Consider the following 22,325-nt stretch of genomic DNA (forward strand, 5'->3'; position numbering starts at 1 on the left):
AGTTTTTAAAAAGATTTTATTTATTTATTCATGAGAGACTCAGAGAGAGAGATAGAGGCAGAGACACAGGCAGGGAGAGCAGGCTCCATGCAGGGAGCCTGACATGGGACTCGATCCGGGGTCTCCAGGATCAGGCTCTGGGCTGAAGGCAGTGCTAAACCGCTGAGCCACCCAGACTGCCCTAAATTTTTTTCAAATAAAGTTTTAAAGAAGTAAGATCATTTGTAAATGAGTTTTGTTATATTTTAAAATCTTTATCTGCCAGAGTGGTTCTTTTTTAAAGTATGTGCCATTAAAACATTACATTTCCTTGCAGAGTAATAATAACATTAGCGCACTTAATGAAATTAATAGTTTCTTTTCTTTTCCTTTTTTTTAATATTTTATTTATTCATGAGAGACAGAGAGAGAGAGGCAGACACACAGGCAGAGGGAGAAGCAAGCTCCATGCAGGGAGCCTGATGTGGGACTTGATCCTGAGACTTCAGGATTATGCCCTGAGCCAAAGGCAGGCACTAAACCGCTGAGCCACCTAGGGATCCCCAAATTAATAGTTTCTTAATGTTATCCAATACCAACACCAAAGTCAGATTTTCCCAGATGTCCCTGACATGTCCTCTTTGTTTGGCTTGTCCATTTCATGACATGGTCTTATTGACGAGACCAGACCAATTGTCCTATAAGATGCCCTTCCTTACAGATTACTTTCTGGTAGTGTTGTTTAGTTTCTTTCACTGATTTCTGAATTTTCTATAAACTGTAAGTTTGATCTAAAGCTTGATAGAGTCACAGTAACAGTTGTAATTTGAATGCATCATATGTGATATTACATACTTCATTGCATTACACCAAGATACCCAAAATACCTGGTTCTTCCAGCACTGGTGATTTTATTATTGATGAAAGAATTAAGGTGATGATGATGGTCAGAACCCTCCATCCTGTGGTTAAGACATTTTCCTCTTAATATTGTTGTTAATTCTGGATTTTTCATTCTTTCTTAGGATCTTGTTATGGACATCTTGAGAGTATTGAGCACACCAGACTTAGAAGTACGCAAGAAAACTTTGCAGTTAGCACTGGATCTCGTCTCTTCTAGGAATGTTGAAGAGGTAAAACAAAACTCTGACAGCACTGTTGTAAGCTACCAGGACAAACATGGTATAATTCCAATTTATTTTTACTTTGTTCTCTAGCTGGTTATTGTTCTGAAGAAGGAAGTGATTAAAACAAATAATGTGTCTGAGCATGAAGATACTGACAAATATAGACAGCTCCTTGTGAGAACATTGCATTCCTGTTCTGTCCGATTTCCAGATATGGCTGCAAATGTTATTCCTGTGGTATGTAATTCTGATGACTTTAATTTTGAAATTCTCTAAAAGAATAGAAAGTTTTAGTTATTTAGCAGTTAAACTGTCTAGTAGAATCACTAAATCTTGTGGTCGAAAGGGATCTTTATTTCACTCTTAAGCTCAGAAAGATAAGGACTCTGACTTCTTTCTACATCTTCAAAGAAGCAAACACACAAACACATAATAACAAAAATACCTCCACGTATTATTATAACTGATGTTTGTTACAATTACCTATGGTAGAATTATGCGATGTTGCAACTGTATTTCTTTCAATAGTTTTACCTCTTTATTTTTATTATTATTTTTTTTTAGTTTTACCTCTTTAAAGTTGAAGGATTTAGTTACAGGAAAAATATATGTACCTAGAATCATTGACTTCTGTCACTGTCAAATAAATGAAATATGTTACTATTATTAGAAATTTTGTTGTTGAACTTAATATTTTCTCTGAAATGATTTTTAGTTATAATTTCGGAGTATCCAGTTAACTTATTTTGAGTCATGTATTTTTTTTTTTTTAAAGATTTTATTTATTTATTCATGAGAGACAGAGAGAGAGAGAGAGAGGGAGGGAGAGGGAGAGGCAGAGACACAGGCAGGGGGAGAAGCAGGCTCCATGCAGGGAGTCCCGGGTCTCCAGGATCAGGCCCTGGGCCAAAGGTGGCGCTAAACCGCTGAGCCACCCAGGCTGCCCCTTGAGTTGTGTATTTCCAGCTTTGGGTTTTTTTGTTTTGTTTTGTTTTGTTTCAAAGATTTTATTTATTCATGAGAGACACATAGAAGCAGACACAGCAGAGGAGAAGCAGGCTCCCTGTGGGGACCCTGATGAGGGACTTGATCTCAGCCAAAGACAGACACTCAACCAGTGAGCCACCCAGGTGCCCCTCCAGCTTTTGTTTTATTAGTGACTTTTTTTGTAGTAAAGTTGGCTATCCAAAACCCAGAAAAGACATTGTGACTTTGTTTATATAACAGAGCTTGTGTCTTATATTTTGTTATATGCTTTAAAATTATTACATTCTGGGGGCAGCCCCAGTGGCCCAGTGGTTTAGCACCACCTTTGGCTTAGGGCGTGATCCTGGAGGCCCGAGATTGAGACCCATGTCGGGGGCTCCCTGCATGGAGCCTGCTTCTCCCTCTCCCTGTGTCTCTGCCTCTCTCTCTCTCTCTTTGTGTGTGTCTCTCATGAATAAATAAATAAAATCTTAAAAAAAAAATTACTTTCTTTGTGAATTTGTTTACTTAAAACTTAGTTTTCTTTCTGAAAATAATAGTTATGGATGCTTGGGTGGTTCAGTCAGTTAAGCGTTCAACTCTTCATTTTGTCTCAGGTTGTGAGATTGAGTGGACTCAGGGCTCAGTGTGGAGTCTGCTTGAGATTCTCTTTCTCCCTCTTCATCTCCCCCCCTCCCACATTCACATGCCTGTGCACTCTTGCTCTCTCTCAAATAAATAAATCTTTTTAAAAAACTTATATAACTTACCCTATTTTCCTCTTTTCCCCCCTTTCAGTTAATGGAATTTCTCAGTGACAATAATGAAGCAGCAGCTGCTGATGTCCTGGAGTTTGTTCGTGAAGCCATTCAGCGCTTTGATAACCTGAGAATGCTTATTGTTGAGAAGATGCTTGAAGTCTTTCATGCTATTAAATCTGTCAAGTAGGTCTAAAATCTGTTTAAATGTAGGGTCAAGCATTGTACTACAGTCTATTTTTAAAGGATCAGTTGATAGAAAATGTAAAGGAGAAGAAATGAATCAAGACACTAAAGCCAAAATAAGGATTACAATAAACATCACCTCACCCTCACCCTTGGTAAATCCATAATCTATGGGTGAAAATTTATTTTTTTATATGTGATTTAGCTAAGTTTCTTTATCCTTATTTCTTCTAAAACAGGGTGAATCCTAAAATGACTGATGAACATATTTTTAAAGTATATCACTTTTTGGATATCATTATTTTTGTCCCCCGTTAGCATTTACTAAAATGAGGGATTGAAAATGCAGCCTAAATCTGACATTGTGCATTCCCTTAAATAGCCTTTGCTAATGAGAAAGGACTATTGCATCCAAATTTTGCTTCATTTAAAGCATCTGATGGATACAGTATAATAGACTTGCATCATATCTGCCTGGATAGAAAAGAAAGGACCACTGTAAATTGTTTTTATGATATAAAGTATTGATATTTATAGAAGTGAAAAAGATTTGCTTCCTTCGTGAGAAAAAAAATCATACCAAAGTTTTGTCTTTAATGGCCATCATTTTAGAGCTTTAGTTTCTAAAATATTTTCTAAATCAATTTAATAAAAATCTTAAGGCAAAATAACTGAAGACTATTCAGTTTAACATTTTTAACTAGAGAGTTGTTGCTTTCTTAATGTTTTTTGGAGTTTTTAAATTACTGATCCTTTGCATTCCCTCCTTGTCCATTTTTCTGTTCAGCATCTTGTCTTTTCTTTCCAGTGACTACAAATAAAAGTGAATTACTTTTTTACACCAAAGTAACACATTTTTTATAGTAATAAGTGATAAAATATACCTTAACTTTGTCCTAAATGGAGGGTAACACCTTTCTGGGAGATGTTTTGGTATTTTTTTAAAATTTTATTTATTTATTCATGAGAGACACAGAGAGAGAGAGAGAGGCCCAGAGAGACAGGCAGAGGGAGAAGCAGGCTCCATGCAGGGAGCCCGACATGGGACTCAATCCCTGGGCTGATGGCGGTGCTAAACCGCTGAGCCACTCGGGGTGCCTGTATTTTATTTTTACTGATGAGTTTACCAATTTTAAAGTGTTCCTGATAATAATAATAATGGGTGAGAATACTTATTTTCCTTTGAATCCTTGTGATTTCTGGAGAGTTATATTCTTTCTTAAGATTTCATCCATAGTCCCTGGTTACTGCAGAATCTTATTTTCTTGTTTGAACCTAAATTCACAGAGAAAGATCTCTGCCTGCAGATTTGTTGGCAGTGTTTCAGAACTTGTATTCTTCCCTTAGGATTTACCGAGGAGCATTATGGATCCTGGGAGAATATTGTAGTACCAAGGAAGACATTCAGAGTGTGATGACTGAGGTCCGCAGGTCTCTTGGGGAGGTATGTTTTATTTTAATAAATGTTACTGTATGTGGTGGTTTTTACTTTAGTAAATCAGACTTTTAGGTGGTAGTTTGTTTTCATGTTTTTATTTAGTAGTGTTGGAGTTAAAAACACTGAAAAATGTGTTTTAATTACCCAGATAATTAAAGCTTAGAAACTGTGGGAAGTTAGGGGCATCCCTTTCCCCCTGCATTCAGCCATAACACCCATTCTTTCAGGTAAGATTTTATTGGAACAAAAGGTTATATATCTAAAAAAGTGAAAAAGACTTGTAAAACTCTGTGTTAGCCTATATATTCTGAAAGGAGAATGTTACAGGAACCGTGTTAACATTAGACTATTTTTGTACTAAAACTGGCAGTGTGTCCTCGTCCAGACAACCATATGGTTGAATAGGAAGAACAGTGCTTGTCAGGAGACCTGGGCTGCAGGCTTCCTCTGCCAGTAATTAACTCTGGGACCTTGGATATCAATTTCTTAACCTGATGAGACTTCATGTTTTTCACTTAGGAAATAAAGGAATTGACAGATAATGATTGAAGACTCTTAGAGCTCTTATGTTAGATGATTGGAATTGAGAAATAAATACAAAGTAGCCATGTGGTTGATGAGGTTATTCTGTACACATAAGTCGGATTTTAGAAAACATTCAGTACACATTTCGAGTAGGTTGCTGTTTTGGTTAGTATTTCAGAGGAAGGGCTAGAGAAGGAGGAGTAAGGCTTAGTGAGGATCTACTTTGTCTTGGTCACTGTCCCAAGCATTTTCCTTTTTTAAAAAAATTTTCCTATTAAGTAACTTGTATGGATAGATTTAAGATTCCCATTTAAGAGATAAAGAAACTGAGTAGCTTAATTGACTTGCCCAGAACTATTCAATAAGTAACTGGCATCCAACTTGCCCCTATTCTTTTCACTACATCGTCCTGGGAAGGAAAGAAAATTGAATGCAGAGTTGCAAAAGTCCTATTGGGGGATTGCTTTTTCCATAGAAATGATTGAATATTTAAATATGATTTTGCTTGCTGTTGATATTATTACCAAATTGATATTCCCAATTGATTTTTAGATCCCAATCGTAGAGTCAGAAATAAAGAAAGAAGCTGGCGAATTAAAACCTGAGGAGGAAATAACTGTGGGGCCAGTCCAGAAGTTGGTAACTGAGATGGGCACCTACGCAACTCAGAGTGCCCTTAGTAGTTCTAGACCCACGAAGAAAGAGGAAGAAAGGTAATCTGCAGTACCTGGGACCTACCATCTATACTTTTTAAATTACTACTTCTGAGTATAGATTAGTCAAATGATTTTTTTTTTCTCTTAATAGTTTACTTTCTTGGGCCAAAATGGATCTTTGCCATTTAAGATACTTGAAAGGAAGATGTTAATTTCTTTTTCCCAGGAATTGTGTTGATGGTTTTTATCATCTGCTTCTTAAAACTGTTTTCATTGAGATAACTGTTCCGTTTAAAATTATTTTACTCACATAGAAAATGCTAAGTGAAGTGTGAGTAAAATTATTTTACTCACATAGAAAATGCCCTGGGTGGTTCAGTCGGGATCGAGAGGCATGTTGGTCTCTCCAGTCAGTGGGGAGACTCCCCTTCCCCCTGTTTATTGCATGCTCACTCTGTCAAATAAAATCTTTAATAAAAAGACTTAAAGAGGATGCAAAGTGAAGGTAACTGTAAATTTTATTGTCTGTATTAGTGCTTGGGAAACATATTTTGAGGATTTTCCACTTCTGATTGATGGAATAAAATTTTGATATTTTCTGTCTAATTTTCTCTGATTGTATAATGAATGTGATAATAATGCCTAAAATTTTAATGGTTGCTTACTATATGCTAGGCATTATACAAAGTAGTTTGTTTCCTGTAGTCTTAACAACTTGTTGAGATACACAGTGTATTATTATCCCCATTTAACAGAAGAGGAATTTGAAGCTTAGGAAAGGTTTGTAATTTACCCATAGGGACACAATAAATAGATAAGCTGGAATTTGAATGTAGCTCATTGGATCCAGTACATACACTTGTAATTCATTTTCTCTTTCCATATGCACTTGGCTCTAGCTCTTTTGAACTTAAGTGAATTAAGTAAAACCACATATATTTTTCTTCTTCCATTCTAAAAGCTAAAGAGGAAACTAATGGAGATCCTCTTCACTGAAGGGTGGTGCTAAGAGTGCTAAATAGGCATACTTGAATCATTTATGCAAAAGTTGTGTGATGCTTTAGAAATGATTGGGTTTCATTTTCCTTGATTGTTTTGCAGACCTCCCCTGAGAGGCTTCCTTCTGGATGGAGATTTCTTTGTTGCTGCTTCCCTTGCCACAACTCTAACCAAGATTGCCTTGCGCTACGTCGCTTTGGTTCAGGAGAAGAAAAAACAAAATGTAAGTTCATTTATCCTTCATTTACCCAGCAAATACAGAGTGCCTACCATATGCATTTGACAGTGAAGGACCTGAAGTTCCTGTCATTAATGAGCTTATGATAATCAAGAAAATGGCCATGGTAATACAAAGTTCTTATAAAATTGACAAAGTAATACAAAAAATGGTACCTTGTGATTAGTCCAGTGGAAGAGATGTAAGGGTTTATGAAGTCAGTCGGTTTTTTGGCTAGGATCAGTCAAGGCCCAGTCAAGGCCCATTTCACTTGAGCATAATGTCTTCAAAGTTCATCCATTTCTTTCTTTTTTTCAAGCTGTATAATATGCTGGTTTTGTTTATACATTCATCTGCTGTAAATAGTTAATAATCTTTTAAAGAATTTTTTAATGAGAAAAAAAAGTCTTAATATTTACCCACATATTTTCATTCCTTTGTGTAAATTCAAATTTCCGTGCAATATTTTCTTTCTGCTTAAAGAACTTGATCATTCTTATCATTTGTGTCTGTTGGTGATGAATTCTCTCAGCTTTCATTTGCCTGGAAAAAAAAATCTTTGCCGTCATTTAAAACAAATCTCTCGGGATGCCAGGGTGGCTCAGTGGTTGAGTGTCTGCCTGCCTTTGGCTCAGGTCGGGATCCCAGGGTCCTGGGATCGAATCCTGCATCAGGCTCCCCATGGGGAGTCTGCTTCTCCCCCTGCCTATGTCTCTTGCCTCTCTGTGTCTCTCATGAATAAATAAATAAAATCTTTTAAAAATAAATAAATAAAACAAATCTCTCAGTGGTAGAATTGTGAATGTGTTTGTTTTATTTTTCATTTCTTTTTAATATTTTTTAAATGAGTGATATAAAAACTAATGAGGAAAAAGTCACTCATGGTTAGAGGGCTGAAGTACAGATCTTATTAGTATTGTAGTGGAGATAGAAACATCAAAAGATAGAATTACATTACCAAATAATGATAACAAAAGTTCTTCCTTCTTCCGGAAAGATTTTAATACAGCTTTTCTCCGTGAATTACTTTTCTCCCCAGTATTGATCATTCTGTGTTTTATGACACTTTCGCTCCACATTGTAACAAACATTTTTCCATGTTCCTCTAAGCTTTTCCTAATCCTAATATTTAATACCTGTGTAATAGTCCATTAGATTTTATTTATGCTCCCATATAGTTAGACATTTTAATTTTAGATTTGGAATTTCCAAAGGATCTTTTTTATTACATGCATGAAAAGAGCCATAGATGAGATATAGAAGGCCAAGTAAAATACAAGGTGTATTATTTCTTTTTTACCTCTGTTTTGATTTATGGGCAATAATTTACTTTGTAACTCTTCTGTGGGGTGTTTATTTAGGTTTTTGTTACAGAATAATTGTCTATTCTTCAAATTTTGCCTTTTAAAAATCTCCGGAAGTTTGTCTCTGAGTCTACTTTGATGTCCTTTCATGGAATGAATGATCAGTTCTGCAAATTGAGAGACCATTTGAGCATTTGCTATTAAGAGAGCCAGATTTCTAGTAACTGGTTCACAAAGTTTGCCATAGGTAGTACAAGGCAGGAAGAAGTTTGGTTGTTTATTACCTCCCCGACTCTCCTTCACTTAACGCCTTTCCTAGCATTCTCATTTCTCTGAATAGATTTTAGTTTCTCTCTGATTTTATGTACCTCTTGGCTAAAGATTTTGCTTTAACTGTCCTTACAGTGCAGGTCTGTTGGCAAATCATTTTCTTGGTTTTTGTTGTCTGAAATAGCCTTTATTTTTTCCTTCATTTTTGAAAGATACCTTTGTGAATATAGAATTTTATTGACAGGTGTGGTTTTTTGTTTTTGCTGTTTTTAGTTCTATAAAGATATTACTCCATTGTCTTCTGGCTTGCAGTTTAGTATAAAGTTGTGTAGCTCCAGTATCTTCTGACTTTCTGATGAGAGGCCTGCTGTCATCCCTCTGCCTCTCTGTGGAATGTGTCCTGTTTCCTCTGGCTGGTTTTAGATTTTTCTCCCTATCATAGATTTTAGTAATTTGATTAGGGTTTGCTTTGCTGTGGTTCTCTTCATCTTTCCTTTGTTTGTGGTTCATTGAGCTTCTTGGATATGTAGGCTTAGTTTTCTTTGAATTTGGGAACTTTTTGGCCACCATTTTTGTCGCTTTTTTTTTTTTTTTCCCTGTCCCTTCCCCTTTCTTCTTTTGGAGACCATAACCAGACTCAGGGTTATTACATTCATTCTTCTGTTGGTTTGTTTCCAGGCCTCTAGGAGTCTTTTATGCATGTGTGCAGATCAGTACTTAGCCAAAGAACAAGTTGGCAAGATCATAGAGCCATGTGTCAGGATAATTGTACTTGGCACTAAAAAAGAAAATTGGAGTCACTTGAAATTGAAAACCTTGAATAGCAGGCTAGGTAGTATGGACTTCAACATGAAGGCTGTAGGAAGTCACTGAAAATACTCGCAGGTACAGTAAAGTGATTAGTGCACAATAAGGAGTAAAAGAACAGCAGCAGGAGATCACACTTTACACCTCTAATAATGGAGCCACCTGACATTAGGTGCCTCCTAATGCAATACAATAAGAAATGGAAAATGTTACCTATCTAGTATTCTCACCAAAAGTGGGTGACATTCTACAAAGCAACGGGCTTATTAGCCTTTTTTAAAAAAAGTCATTGTGATGGAAAACAATACAAAAAGCCAGGGGGGCTGGTTTAGGTTAACAGGGACTTAAAGACTCTAATGGCCAAATAAAATGCACGAAGCTGATCCTGGATTAAAAAAACAGTAAAAACACTTGGTGACCTTAGGAAAATTTATTTTAAGTGTAATGTAGATATATTTTGGGATTCTATTTCTCAGGTGCAAGAATGATATTGTGGTTCTGTAGCAAACTGTCCTGATTCTTAAGAGACATAATGCTAAAGTACTTAAGGAGTGAAGAACCTTACTTTCATATGGTTAGCCCCAAAAGTAGGTGGACTTGTACAGGTAGAATAAGAAAGCAGATGTGGCTAATGTGAGCAACTGGTAAAGTGTATCATTCTTTTCACTTTTCCATAGTTGGAATTTTAAAGAAGATAGCATTGGCATGTGAAGGGATTAGAGCTGGGGAAACTGTTAACAAGCCATTGCTGTCTTTCAGTTGGAAGTTAATGAAGGCAGTAGAGGGTGGCAGCTCTAAAGATAGGGAGGGAAAGGGTGCATCAGATCTATGGAGATAAAATCTAAAGCGTAAATTTATTTTGGTGAAATGAAAATTAGGTTTATTTCTTGGATATTGAGTTATGTAATAAAGTGACATTACTGAATTGGAGAACCATGACAGTAAATAATCCATTTCTCTACTTTTCTAGTCTTTTGTTGCTGAGGCTATGTTGCTTATGGCCACTATCCTTCATTTGGGAAAATCCTCTCTTCCAAAGAAGCCAATTACGGATGACGATGTAGATCGAATTTCTCTGTGCCTCAAGGTCTTGTCTGAATGTTCACCTTTAATGAATGACATTTTCAATAAGGAATGCAGGCAGTCCCTTTCTCACATGTTGTCTGCTAAACTCGAAGAAGAGAAATTATCCCAGAAGGTAAGATATATGTGGGCAAGTCATAAAAGTGCTTCATGGGTTATTATTTCTTTTAATTTTGTTGATTTTTTAGTCCTGTGTGAGGGCTGTCCCCATTGTAGGCCTACAGAAAGCTGTCGTTCTTTCCATAATAAAGAGAGACGTGTGTATTGTTTTCTCAACACAGAAAGAATCTGAAAAGAGGAATGTGACAGTACAACCTGATGACCCCATTTCCTTTATGCAACTAACTGCGAAGAATGAAATGAACTGCAAGGAAGATCAGTTTCAGCTGAGCCTGCTAGCAGCAATGGGCAACACGCAGAGGAAAGAGGCAGCAGATCCCCTAGCATCTAAACTTAATAAGGTAACAAAATGTCAAATACACTGGTAAATTATTTAAATGGACCACTTATAGTAATAATCAGGAAGTGGCTAGTCCCACTGTTTTTTTTAAAAGAAAAAATAACTTGTTATATAGCTTCAGTTTTTGTCAAGTCACTAATTGGTAGGTTCATGAAGCATGAACTAAAACTCAGATACTGGGGGAACTGGGTGGCTTAGTCAGGTAAATGTCTGACTTCAGCTCAGGTCATGATCTCGGGGTCCTAGGATCGGGTTCCATGTTGGGCTCCCCACTCAGCAGGGAGCCTGCTTCTCCCTCTGCCCCTTCCTCTGCTTGTGCTCTGTCTCTCCAGTGAATAAAGAAAATTAAAAAAAAAAAAAAAAGTGATGAGATGCCTGGGTGGCTCAGTGGTTGAGTGTCTGCCTTCAGCTCAGGGTGTGATCCTGGGTCTGGGGATCGAGTCCCGCATTAGGTTCCCTGCAAGGAGTCTGCTTCTCTATGTCTTTGCCTCTTGCTGTCTCTCATGAATAAATAGAAATTTTTTAAAAAACAAAATTAGGAAAAATAAAAATGAAAAAATAGCTCAGATGCTGATAAAGTATTTTACTATATACATGAGTACTATAAGTCTAGTAAATGGTTTTGTAACTTGTTCCAGTTGTGTGTGTTGAATCTTTTTTAAAAATATTTTATTTATTTATTTGACAGAGAGAGCACAAGCAGGGCGGGGGGGGGGGGGGGGGCAATGCAGGCAGAGGGATAGGGAGAAGCAGGCTCCTGGCTGAGGAGGGAGCCTGATGTGGCTGGCGCTCGATCCCAGGACCCTGGAATCATGACCTGAGCCAAAGGCTGATGCTTAACTGACTGAATCACTCAAGCACCCTGTGTATGTTGAATCGTAGACTAACACATAAACTGGGAGATCCTTAAAGATTAACTAAAGCTTTAAAATTTTATTTATTTTTTAAGCTGGCTCCATGCCCAACGTGAAGCTCAGTGCAGGGCTTGACCTCATGACCCTGAGATTAAGGCCCAAGCTGACATTAAGCGTTGGATACTTAAAAGCCACCCAAACACCTGAAGATTAACTAAAACTTTCCAAGGGCAGGGGTCTGGCCTGGTCGCTATGAATGTGATTGCTACAGGTACCTTATATTAGCAGAATCATACAGTATTTGCCCGTTTGTGACTGGCTTATTTCACTTAAAATAATGTCTTCAAGGTTTATCCATGTTGTAGTGTGTGTCAGAATTTCTTTTTTAAGGCTGAGCAATATGCCATTTTGAATATATACCACATATTGCTTATCCATTTATCTGTCGATAAACACTTGGGTTGATTTGGCTATTGTGAATAATGCTTTTATGACCATGGGTGCACAAATATCTCTTTTAGGCACTACTTTCATTTCTTTTGGGTTATACTTAGAGATGTAACTGCTGGATCACAAATCTCTTATCAGATGTATGATTGGCAAATATTTTCTCCCAAGGTTGACTTTTCACTCTGTTTAATAACATTCTTTATGCACAAAAGTTTTCCCTTTTGATATAATCCAGCTTTACCTATTTTTTTCTTTTGTTGTCTGTGTTTTTGATGACATTATTATGTAAAAAGTGCTCTACTTGGGCTGTTTTGTTTTTAAATTTGGGGAGCATATAAAATTTATCTTTGTGGAATTACAAGCATTTCTTGCTATATAATCTATTTAGTTCCTTTGTTTAGGTAGCAGGGATTACCATGTGATTTGGATTTTATATAGTTCCCAAGTTCTGGAGAACAGCTATCGAGTTTAGATACTGAGGGATTTAACTGAAAGTATATCCAAATTACACAGTTCCTAAATTGAGATAATGTCTAACATGTTTGCTCAACATATTTAACATTTTTTTTTCCCATTGAGCTATAAACTCTAGTACCTGTTCTTTTTTTTAAATTTAATTTTATTTAAATTCAATTAACATAAAGCGTATTACTGGTTTCAGAGGTAGAATTCAGCGATTCATCAGTTGCATTTAACACCTAATGCTCATTACATCAAGTGTCCTCCTTAATGCTCATCACCCAGTTAACCCATCCTCTCACTCACCTCCCCCTCTTCCAGCAACCCTCAGTTGGTTTCCTATAGTTAAGAATCTCTTATGGCTTGTCTCCCTCTCTGATTTTGTCTTTATTATCCCTCTCTTCTTCTATGATCCTCTGTTTTGTTTCTTAAATTCCACATATGAGTGAAATCTTTCTCTGACTTACTTTGCTTAGCATAATGCCGTGTAGTTCCATCCACATCATTGCAAATGGTAAGATTTATTTATTTTTTGATGGTTGAGTAATATTCCATTGTGTATATATACCACATTTTCTTTATTCATCCATCTGTCGGTGGAGTACTTGTTATTTCTGATGTCTCATTTTCAATTATCACATCTATATTCCAAAACAATTTTATTATATCAGTTTCAAAATTACTTGTCTAATATAAGCACATCTGTTAATTACCTAACAGACTTAGTCATTTGACTAGGATATGTTTGGTTAAATTGTCTTGGTCCCTTGATTTTCTCTTTATTTTTGTTTGACAGGTCACTCAGTTGACAGGTTTCTCAGATCCTGTATATGCAGAAGCTTATGTTCATGTCAACCAGTATGATATTGTCCTGGATGTACTTGTTGTAAACCAAACCAGTGATACTTTGCAGAACTGCACATTAGAGTTAGCTACTCTGGGTAAGGAAATTACCATAAAGGAAAACTATTGTTACATAGTAAGTCTTTATGACAGATTATTAAGGGAAATGTACAAGTTTTAGTGTAAGAAATCTTAGTATAGAATTTTTTTAAAAATATTTATTTATTCATGAGAGATATACACAGAGAGAGAGAGAGAGAGAGAGAGAGAGAGGCAGAGACACAGGCAGAGGGAGAAGCAGACTCCATGCAGAGAGCCCGACATGGGACTTGATCCCTGGTCTCCAGGATCACACCCTGGGCTGAAGGTGGCGCTAAACCGCTGAGCCATTGGGGCTGCCCAGTTTAAGAATTTTTAATCAAGGCTTAGTTTTACATTTAGTCTCCTTCAGCTCCAATCTTCTGAACCTCTGTGACACTGACTCTCTTAGGTTTATGCTCTTGGTACATCCAGATGGATTTATTCAGTAAGCTCAACCTAACAAATATCAATTCTTCTAGATATAAATAAGAACTGTTTAAGTTATAGATTTACCTCATGGCTCACTTAAATTTTTAATTGTCTTAAAACAGAACTAGGTATTTTCTGAGTCTATAACTGATACCTACCATTTGTGGCCAAAGTAATATATTATTATAGTTAGCAACTTGAGATGTGCTTTTCTTCTTAATAAAAACACGTGAATCATACTGTCTTTGACCACTTCTACATAAGGCTTTGAAGTTGGAAAAAATAAATTGTATACAGAAACAGTGCAGGGCCTCTTGGAAATTCTGTGTGGCTTAAGCAAGAGTTAAAGGACTTTAAGATATCAAGGGAAAAGATACTTCTGCCCTTTCTTCCTCACCATAACGTGATGCCTATATAAAGAACTATGTTTCTAAGAATTTATGAGCCTTCGTGTGGACTGTTTTATCTCTCTTGGTAATGGAGTCTATAGTTTGACTCAAGATTTTTGAGACGTTTATACTCAATCATTGAAATAAAATGATAAGCCCAAAGTATATACACACATTAAATATAGAATTATTTTGAGGAACTTGTTACTTTTTCAAAGAAAATATGTACATTGATGTGAATAATAAGGTGTTAAATGATTTATTTTGTCCTCAAAATATTTGAATCATAACCCTTTTCTTGTTCCTTATTTCACTGCATACATTTTAAGCTCTTATTTTTTGGGAGATAAGATTTATGATTTGAGATGAATATATGTGATTTAATATGTATATTTAACCATATCTAAATGTTTTTTCAGGGGATCTGAAACTTGTGGAAAAGCCATCTCCTTTGACTCTTGCTCCTCATGATTTTGCAAATATTAAAGCTAATGTTAAAGTAGCATCAACAGAAAATGGAATAATTTTTGGTAATATAGGTAAGGAATTGTTTTATAGCATATGATGTTTGAATATTTTTATTAAAGAATTTCTGTAATGAGTAGTTGTATGACATTTCTTGAGGACAGGACCTGAATCCATTTATTCATTTACTCATTCATCCCTTATGGGGCACCTGCTGTTATACTACGTGTTGTACTTTGTTCATGGATGTACAGAAATGAACCATGGAAAGACTGTCCTCAAGAAACTGCCAAACAAAAGAAGGAGATAGAGTAAATATATAAGTACAATGCAATGTGATAGATGCTAGTTTATATGTTATGTGCTTTGGGAACATAGAAGAAAAATGCTAAGCCCACTTAGAAGGCTTTATAGAGGAGTAGGATATGTTATCAAAGGATAACTTTTGAACTGAGTCTAAAATTGCAGAGGCAGTGGTTGCCAGGGCACATAGGACTGTGTATCCAGGGGCATTCAGTCAGTCAGTAAGCATTTTTTTAAGCAAGGTCTGTGGCACTGTTAGGGCTGCCATGGTGAGGGCAAAAGACCTCCCCTCAGGTAATTTGTGGTCAAGTAAGGGAAAACAGATAAGTAGGATAGATATGTATAACACATAATGGTAAGTTCTAGGAAAGAAGCTTGTGCTAGGTAAAGTGGGAGTCTGTGTAGAAATTTGGTCATTTTTCTCAAAGTGGTGGGGGAGTGGGAGGTGGGAAGGTTAGGAAAGGCTTTGTGGAGCAGCTAATGCTCACATGGCATTTTGAACAATTAGGAAGTGTTCTACATATAGGCAAGGATTCCACTGGAACAAATTAAGAGAGAGAAAGAGAGAGTGCATGCAAGCCAGGTAAGGGTGAGGGGAGGCAAAGGGAGAGAGAGAAAATCTTAAGCAGGCTCCATGCTCAGCATAGAGCCCTATGTGGGACTTAGTCTCAAGACCCTAAGATCATAACCTGAGCTGAAATCGAGAGACGCTTAACCAACTGAACCACTCAGGCACCCCCGTGATTAAGCATTTCTGTGACAGCACAGATTGGAAGAGGCAGGAAGGGTAAACTAGTAGACTATTGTAGTAGCACAGGTGAGAGATGATAGAGCTCAAACCAGTGCAGTAGTGGTTGGGTTGGAGAGAAGGGCTGAATATTATCAATATTAAGGAAATAGGATACCCAGGACATGGACTGAAGAGGAAGTGGCTAGAGTAATGGTCAGATTTTTTTATTGGGTTTATTGGATTGATATTTATGGCAATCACCAAAAAAGGAAATATATGAGAGAAGAACAAATTTGAGAGAGGTACTAAGGTAAATCTTGAGCAGATCGAGTATTAAAGTATTGAAAGATGTCTAAGGGCAATTTGATGTGGGTGTGGAACTTGAACAGAAAGTCTAAACTAGAGATAAATACTTATTTGAAAGCCATAGAAATGGAAGAAATCACTCAGGGTATAAAGAGTGAGAAGAGGGGAGATCTTAAAACTGAATCTAAGAGAACAGCAAAACTTAAAACTTAAAACTGAATCTAAGAGAAAGCTTGGTTGGCCAAGAAGAATCCTATAAAGGTACCTGAAATTTGGTACAGAAGAAGTAAGGAAAAATCTTCCAAAGAATTTGGAGCTGTGAAAGGTCAAGAAACATGAAGTCTAATAGAAAAGTCCTTTGAATTTGGTAATCAGTGATATTAAATATTGCTTGTGGTATATCTTGGGCATTGATGGTGAGTTGAAGACTTGGAGGTGGAGAAATAAAAACAGTGTAGACTGCTCTGAGTATAGAATTTTGGTTTTGATAAGAATGAGAAAGGGCAATAAATGAAGTCAGAGGAGGAGGGAGAGTTTTTTTTTTTTTTTTTTTTTTTAAGGTGAGAGAGTCATTAAAGGGAATGTTTATAGACTAAGGGAAGAGCCAGTAGAGAAAACAAAGCTAAAGACATAGAGTGAGGGAGGTAATGAGATTGGTGGAGTGATGTCCTGAACCAGAACAGGAATCACAGATGGCAGGAATCTGCGAGAGAAGAGACAGCACTTCCCTGATACACAGGGTAAGGAAATGCGTGTGAATTCAGAGAGAGAGAAATTTGTTTTTAGATGTGGGACTAAAAATTAAAGGAACTTATTCTCGGTGACCTCTGTTTTCTCTGAAAGTAGATGCAGTGGAGGAATGTAAAGAGAAGAGGCTAGGAGGAAGAAAGGTAGGCTCCAATCAGATGACAACTTTCTGCTGTGAATGAGGCAGTCATAGAAGTAAATAATCTTGTAATCATTAAGTACTGTGGCTCCTCAATATTCAGTATTCATATTTGTTAAGTACCTTCTAGGGAGCACTACGACTTACATATCCCCATGGAGGGCCTCACACTGCAACTGCTATGTATGTACTGACTGAGTTTGAATCCTGGCCCTACCACTTAATCAGTTCTGTGGCCTTAAGCAACTTACTTCTTTTTGTTTTGTTTCCTCATCCATAAGATGGAAAATGATAATACTATAACATAGAATTGAAGGAGTATTAAATAGGTAATATTTGTAAAGCATTTAAAATAAGAGCCCAGGATATAAGCATTATATAAATAGTTGCTAATCTTATAATTATTATCTATAAATATTAAAACTTTTTTAAAGATTTTATTTATTTATTCATGAGAGACACAGTGAGAGATGCATAGATATAGGCAGAGGGAGAAGCAGGCTCCCTGCAAGGAGCCTGATACGGGACTCAATCCTGGATCCCAGGATCACACCCTGAGACAAAGGCAGATGCTCAACCACTGAGCCACCCAGGTGTCCCATATTAAAACTTCTTTTTAAAGATTTTATTTATTTGTTTGTTTATTCATCCATCCATCCATCCATCCATCCATCCATCCATCCATCCATCCATCCATTCATTCATTCATGAGAGATACAGAGAGAGCAAGAGAGAGGCAGAGACACAGGCAGAGGGAGAAGCAGGCTCCATGCAGGGAGCCTGACATGGAACTCGATCCCGGGTCCCCAGGATCACGCCCCGGGCTGAAGGCAGCACTAAACCGCTGAGCCACCTGAGCTGTCCTCAAAACTTTATAAAATAAAATTGCCTCTGATGTTTTAGGACCTTTTTTTTTTAAAAAAAAAAAAAAAAGATTGTATTTATTCATGAGAGACGAGAGAGGCAGAGACATAGGCAGAAGGAGAAACAGGCTCCCTGTGGGGAGCCTGATGAGAGACTTGATCCCAGTACCCCAGGATCATACCCTGAGCCAAAGGCAGACATTCAACCACTGGGCCACTCAGGTGTCCCCTCAGGACCTTTTTTGTGTGTATTTTGCAGTTTATGATGTCTCTGGAGCAGCAAGTGACAGAAATTGTGTAGTCCTCAGTGATATTCACATCGACATCATGGACTATATCCAGCCTGCCACTTGCACTGATGCTGAATTCCGTCAGATGTGGGCTGAATTCGAATGGGAAAACAAAGTGAGTCCTTGGGAGATTTCCTTCAGCTTCTTATCTTACTTTTTTGGCTAGTGTTGAGGGATTATCTGATAAAATTAGTCCCACTAAAAAGTCTCAGATGTGAGAAGCAGCTTCTCGGTATCTATTCTTGCAAGTTAGCCTTAACCATGCAAGTTAATTATGTGAGTAGTATGGTAAGTTGTTTTAAACTGATTAGAGTAACAGTTGTATAATTTTTTTTTTTAAGATTTTATTTATTTATTCATGAGAGACCCAGAGACAGGGAGGCAGAGACATAGGCAGAGGGAGAAGCAGGATCCCTGTAGGGAAGCCTGATGTGGGATTCAATCCCGGATCCCAGGATCATGTCCTGAGCCAAAGGCAGGGGCTAAACCGCTGAGCTACCCAGGTGTCCTTGTATGATTAATCTGATAGATCCAGACATTAAAGACAATATACCATCCCTTGTATGTATGAATAATAACTTACCATTGAATCCAGTGTCCAGAGAGGTTTTGCAAAATCAGTGTCCTTGATTTTTGTTAGAAATATTTTCTATGCAGCATGGTGATCTTTTATGAAGTGATCTATGTATGAAAGTTCTGATACCAACTTGCAGCTTGCTGGATTTTGCAGAAGATGTCATTTGCTTCTTTGTTGCCCACCCTCCCCACTAAATACTTGGAAGGAGGTTCCATATGACATATAAGTCTGTTTTCTCAACTCTAAGATCAGAAAACCAGAACTTTCTCCTTGTAAGGATTATGATCTCTTTGACTTTTTTCTCCCTCTATACAGGTGACGGTTAACACAAATATAATCGATTTAAATGACTACTTACAACATATATTAAAGTCAACCAACATGAAATGCCTCACTCCAGAGAAGGTAAGATTTGATTGAGAACTTCTTAAATCTGATAGAGAGTAGTATGGCAGGTTCCTGGCTTTCTTATATTCCCTTTGTGTGTTTTTGTTACTGTTCTGTGTGAGAAAAGCAGTGTCATTCTAGACTCGCTATTATGAGACGTTATCCCATACCTACCTCTTTCACATACCAGCCTGCTTGCTCCTAGTGCAGGGAACCAATTGAATAGTCATTCGTTTTTCTTTTCAGTCTTCCTTTCAGCTAAAGAAAGGCTCATTCCAAAATAGATTTTGATACTGGATTAAAAAATGTCCATGACCTCTTCTCTTGGCTCTGATTATGGGTCAGAATATATCTGTTCAGATACAGGATTTTCTACTAAGTTCTGTATATATGAAAAAAAAAAAAAAGACTAGAAAAAAGAAAAATGAAGCTGAGACTCTAAAGAATTTTTTTCTTTGTAGAATTCCTGCTAATGCTAATTTTATCAGTGAAATTCTGCCAGACAAATGGGTTTTAATTCATATATTAGTTTATTCAACAGATAGTCTAACAAACACACAAACATCATATGCCCAGTACTCTCTGAGCTACTGGATATACAGTAATGAACAAAATAAAAATTGTCTCTCCTTTATGGAGCTTAAGGTCTGGTGCAAACAACTCTGTAAATAAACAGGGAATGTATAAATACAAACTGAAATAAGTGCTATTTCTTTAAAGTCATTTTTATTGGGGTATAATATAGACACAGTAATATTCACACCTTTTGTACATACGATTCTCTGAGTTTTGACATGTATGTAGTCATATAACCACCATCATATGGTAAGTCTTTATTTTAAAGGATAATTTACCTATGCTGGTGGGTCTTGCTTATGTGTGGTTCTCTAGAGAAGTACTGAATATATCATAAATTTCTTCTAGGCTCTTTCTGGTTACTGTGGCTTTATGGCAGCCAACCTGTATGCTCGTTCCATATTTGGAGAAGATGCACTTGCAAATGTCAGCATTGAGAAGCCAATTCAACAGGGACCAGAGGCCCCTGTTACTGGCCACATAAGAATTCGTGCAAAGAGTCAGGTAATGGTTGGGTTTTGTTTGTTTGTTTGTTTTTGAGATCATCTCTGAACTGAACAAAAATTTGAATTCTTCATTATTTCTATGTGTAGTATTCTCTGTCATACTAGTGTTGTATGTGTTAGATGCATATATATAATAATAATAATCTCTGAACAGAAATAGAACTTTTGCTTAATTAAAATGGCCCACTTTTTGGGCCTGTCATTCTGGATTATTTGCTTAAAACAATATTGATTCCCATAGGCTGTGAAATGATTCTCTAAAGTTTTTTGAATGAAATCCAAGCTCAAATCTATTGACTATTTGTAAATCTAGCACTAAAAGTATTTAACAAAGTAAAGTTTTAGTGAGTCTGTTTTGTACATCCTTGGTTTCTTTATTGATGTGGTGCCATTGAATGGGGGCTTGGTTAAGATAGAATAACCTACTGGTTTTATGTAGTTTTAACAATGATAAACATTTGCATTTTTCCTTACAGGGAATGGCCTTAAGTCTTGGAGATAAAATCAACTTGTCTCAGAAGAAAACTAGTATATAAGAATAAATAAAAAGTCCTTGCAGCTTTACAGTAAAATTTAGGTATGGGCTTAATGGACTCCAACATCTTTTGTACTCTTTCATGCTTTATGTTCTATAGAATCTGAATTCATGCTGAATGCATTCCAGCCAATAATTTATAGCCTTTCCCTTAAATCAAGATTGACTTTAAAATTATAGTTTGTCTTTTGTCTTAACAGTTCTGAATGCTGTCCTCAAAGTATATAATGTTTCTCACATGTACCAAGACCATTTTCACAGTACAATAAACAGATCTATTCCTAAATCTTTTGTTATTTTATAAATAAATATAATTACCTAATTTTAGTTATGTAGCAATGGATTTCTTACAGTTTGGTTATAGGTTTCTACTATAAATTTAAATCACTCTGAGTTGTACATATACAAACTTTGTTAAAGAATTTACAAATTCAGTGATACAAATTGAGACAGACCTTGACTTACTTGATTGATTTTTACTTGTTTACTATTTCGACATCAGTATCTCTAAAAATGACTTACTGTGTTCCTAGGGCTTTTCTCTGGAATTGAGCTCTAGGAGGAAGTATCAAATAACTTGAGACAACAGATCCATCTTCAGTTTAAAAGAGTATTATGAGCCCTGACTTAAATAAACATACTCTTCTTAATGATCCTGAATCATAATGAAGAGTAATAAACCAAAGTAGATCTTTCAGTCATTCACATTTAGCTCGGAGTCTTATTTTGTTTGTGGAATTATATTTGCTGCACCCAGTTACTGAGACTGCCCTGGGAGGATTCAGCTCGAGGGAATTCAGAAAGCTGTGTTGTGCCTATGTCTCCTCTGAACCTTCCTCATCCCTCCCTTTTTCTTCCTTTACACCAGGGCTTGGGCACATTTGCCTCTTGATAGGATTCCACGTGGCTTTCTGTACTGAGTTCCCTAGAGCCTAATTGTGCTGTCCTTTTGGTCCTTGCCTTCCTTAGGGATGATGGAGGTAGTCTGATCTTTTAGCTAAATCTGAACATTGAACTATTACGCTTTGTATTTGAGCTAGGCTTCAGGCTACAGTCAGGATGTGTCCACAGATTAGGTCTGTGAAACAGTGAAAGCAGCATCTCTTATTTCGGCACTTGAGAGTGAAATGATTTGTTTGGAGCATAAAGGAGATTGATACCTTGTATGATGTCATAAACTTTGAAGCCACTTGCTTTTTTAATCAGAAAGAGCCAGAGGATTACAAGACATTTGAGATTCCCTGGTGCTGAGGTCTCAAAGCCAAGTCATTGGCTACCGATGGGGAAGATACTAGGAATGCAAGAAAGGGGGCAGTTTGATAAACATTAAGTCAAATGCTGCAGATTTATGATGAGAGCAGAGGAACTGATGAAACTTTAGATCATTTCCCAAACTGTTCCATTGAACATTAGCTTCTTTGATGTCATTAGATATTCTGGGAAAAAAAGGATTCCATAGTCAAGTAAGTAAGCTCTATACTGTTCTGTACTGGAGATTCACCATGTACATTAGCATACTAGAATTTCTGAGAGGTCCTTCAGGAATAAAGAAGCAGATTAGTTTGGTTTAACCCAGTATCTTAACCTTACTTGACCAGGGTATCCATTTTCATAGAATACC

General features: G+C 36.8%; 1 protein-coding gene across 1 annotated transcript in view; it reads left to right on the forward strand.

The window, feature by feature from the left end:
• COPB1 (COPI coat complex subunit beta 1) overlaps positions 1-20,990 on the forward strand; it is a 38,063-nt gene extending 17,073 nt beyond the window's left edge. Inside the window, exons 9-22 of the mRNA XM_026008207.2 lie at positions 1,005-1,112; positions 1,197-1,343; positions 2,871-3,016; positions 4,364-4,460; positions 5,532-5,692; positions 6,737-6,857; positions 10,203-10,430; positions 10,597-10,776; positions 13,335-13,479; positions 14,700-14,819; positions 18,093-18,238; positions 19,016-19,105; positions 20,012-20,167; positions 20,646-20,990. Of these exons, the coding sequence (XP_025863992.1) occupies positions 1,005-1,112; positions 1,197-1,343; positions 2,871-3,016; positions 4,364-4,460; positions 5,532-5,692; positions 6,737-6,857; positions 10,203-10,430; positions 10,597-10,776; positions 13,335-13,479; positions 14,700-14,819; positions 18,093-18,238; positions 19,016-19,105; positions 20,012-20,167; positions 20,646-20,705 (1,905 nt within the window). The 3' untranslated portion in view covers positions 20,706-20,990. The remainder of the gene's footprint in view (positions 1-1,004; positions 1,113-1,196; positions 1,344-2,870; positions 3,017-4,363; positions 4,461-5,531; positions 5,693-6,736; positions 6,858-10,202; positions 10,431-10,596; positions 10,777-13,334; positions 13,480-14,699; positions 14,820-18,092; positions 18,239-19,015; positions 19,106-20,011; positions 20,168-20,645) is intronic.
• The last annotated feature ends 1,335 nt before the right edge of the window (positions 20,991-22,325 follow it).

Source organism: Vulpes vulpes, chromosome 11 (genome assembly GCF_048418805.1).
Source record: "Vulpes vulpes isolate BD-2025 chromosome 11, VulVul3, whole genome shotgun sequence".
Classification (NCBI taxonomy): Eukaryota; Metazoa; Chordata; class Mammalia; order Carnivora; family Canidae; genus Vulpes; species Vulpes vulpes.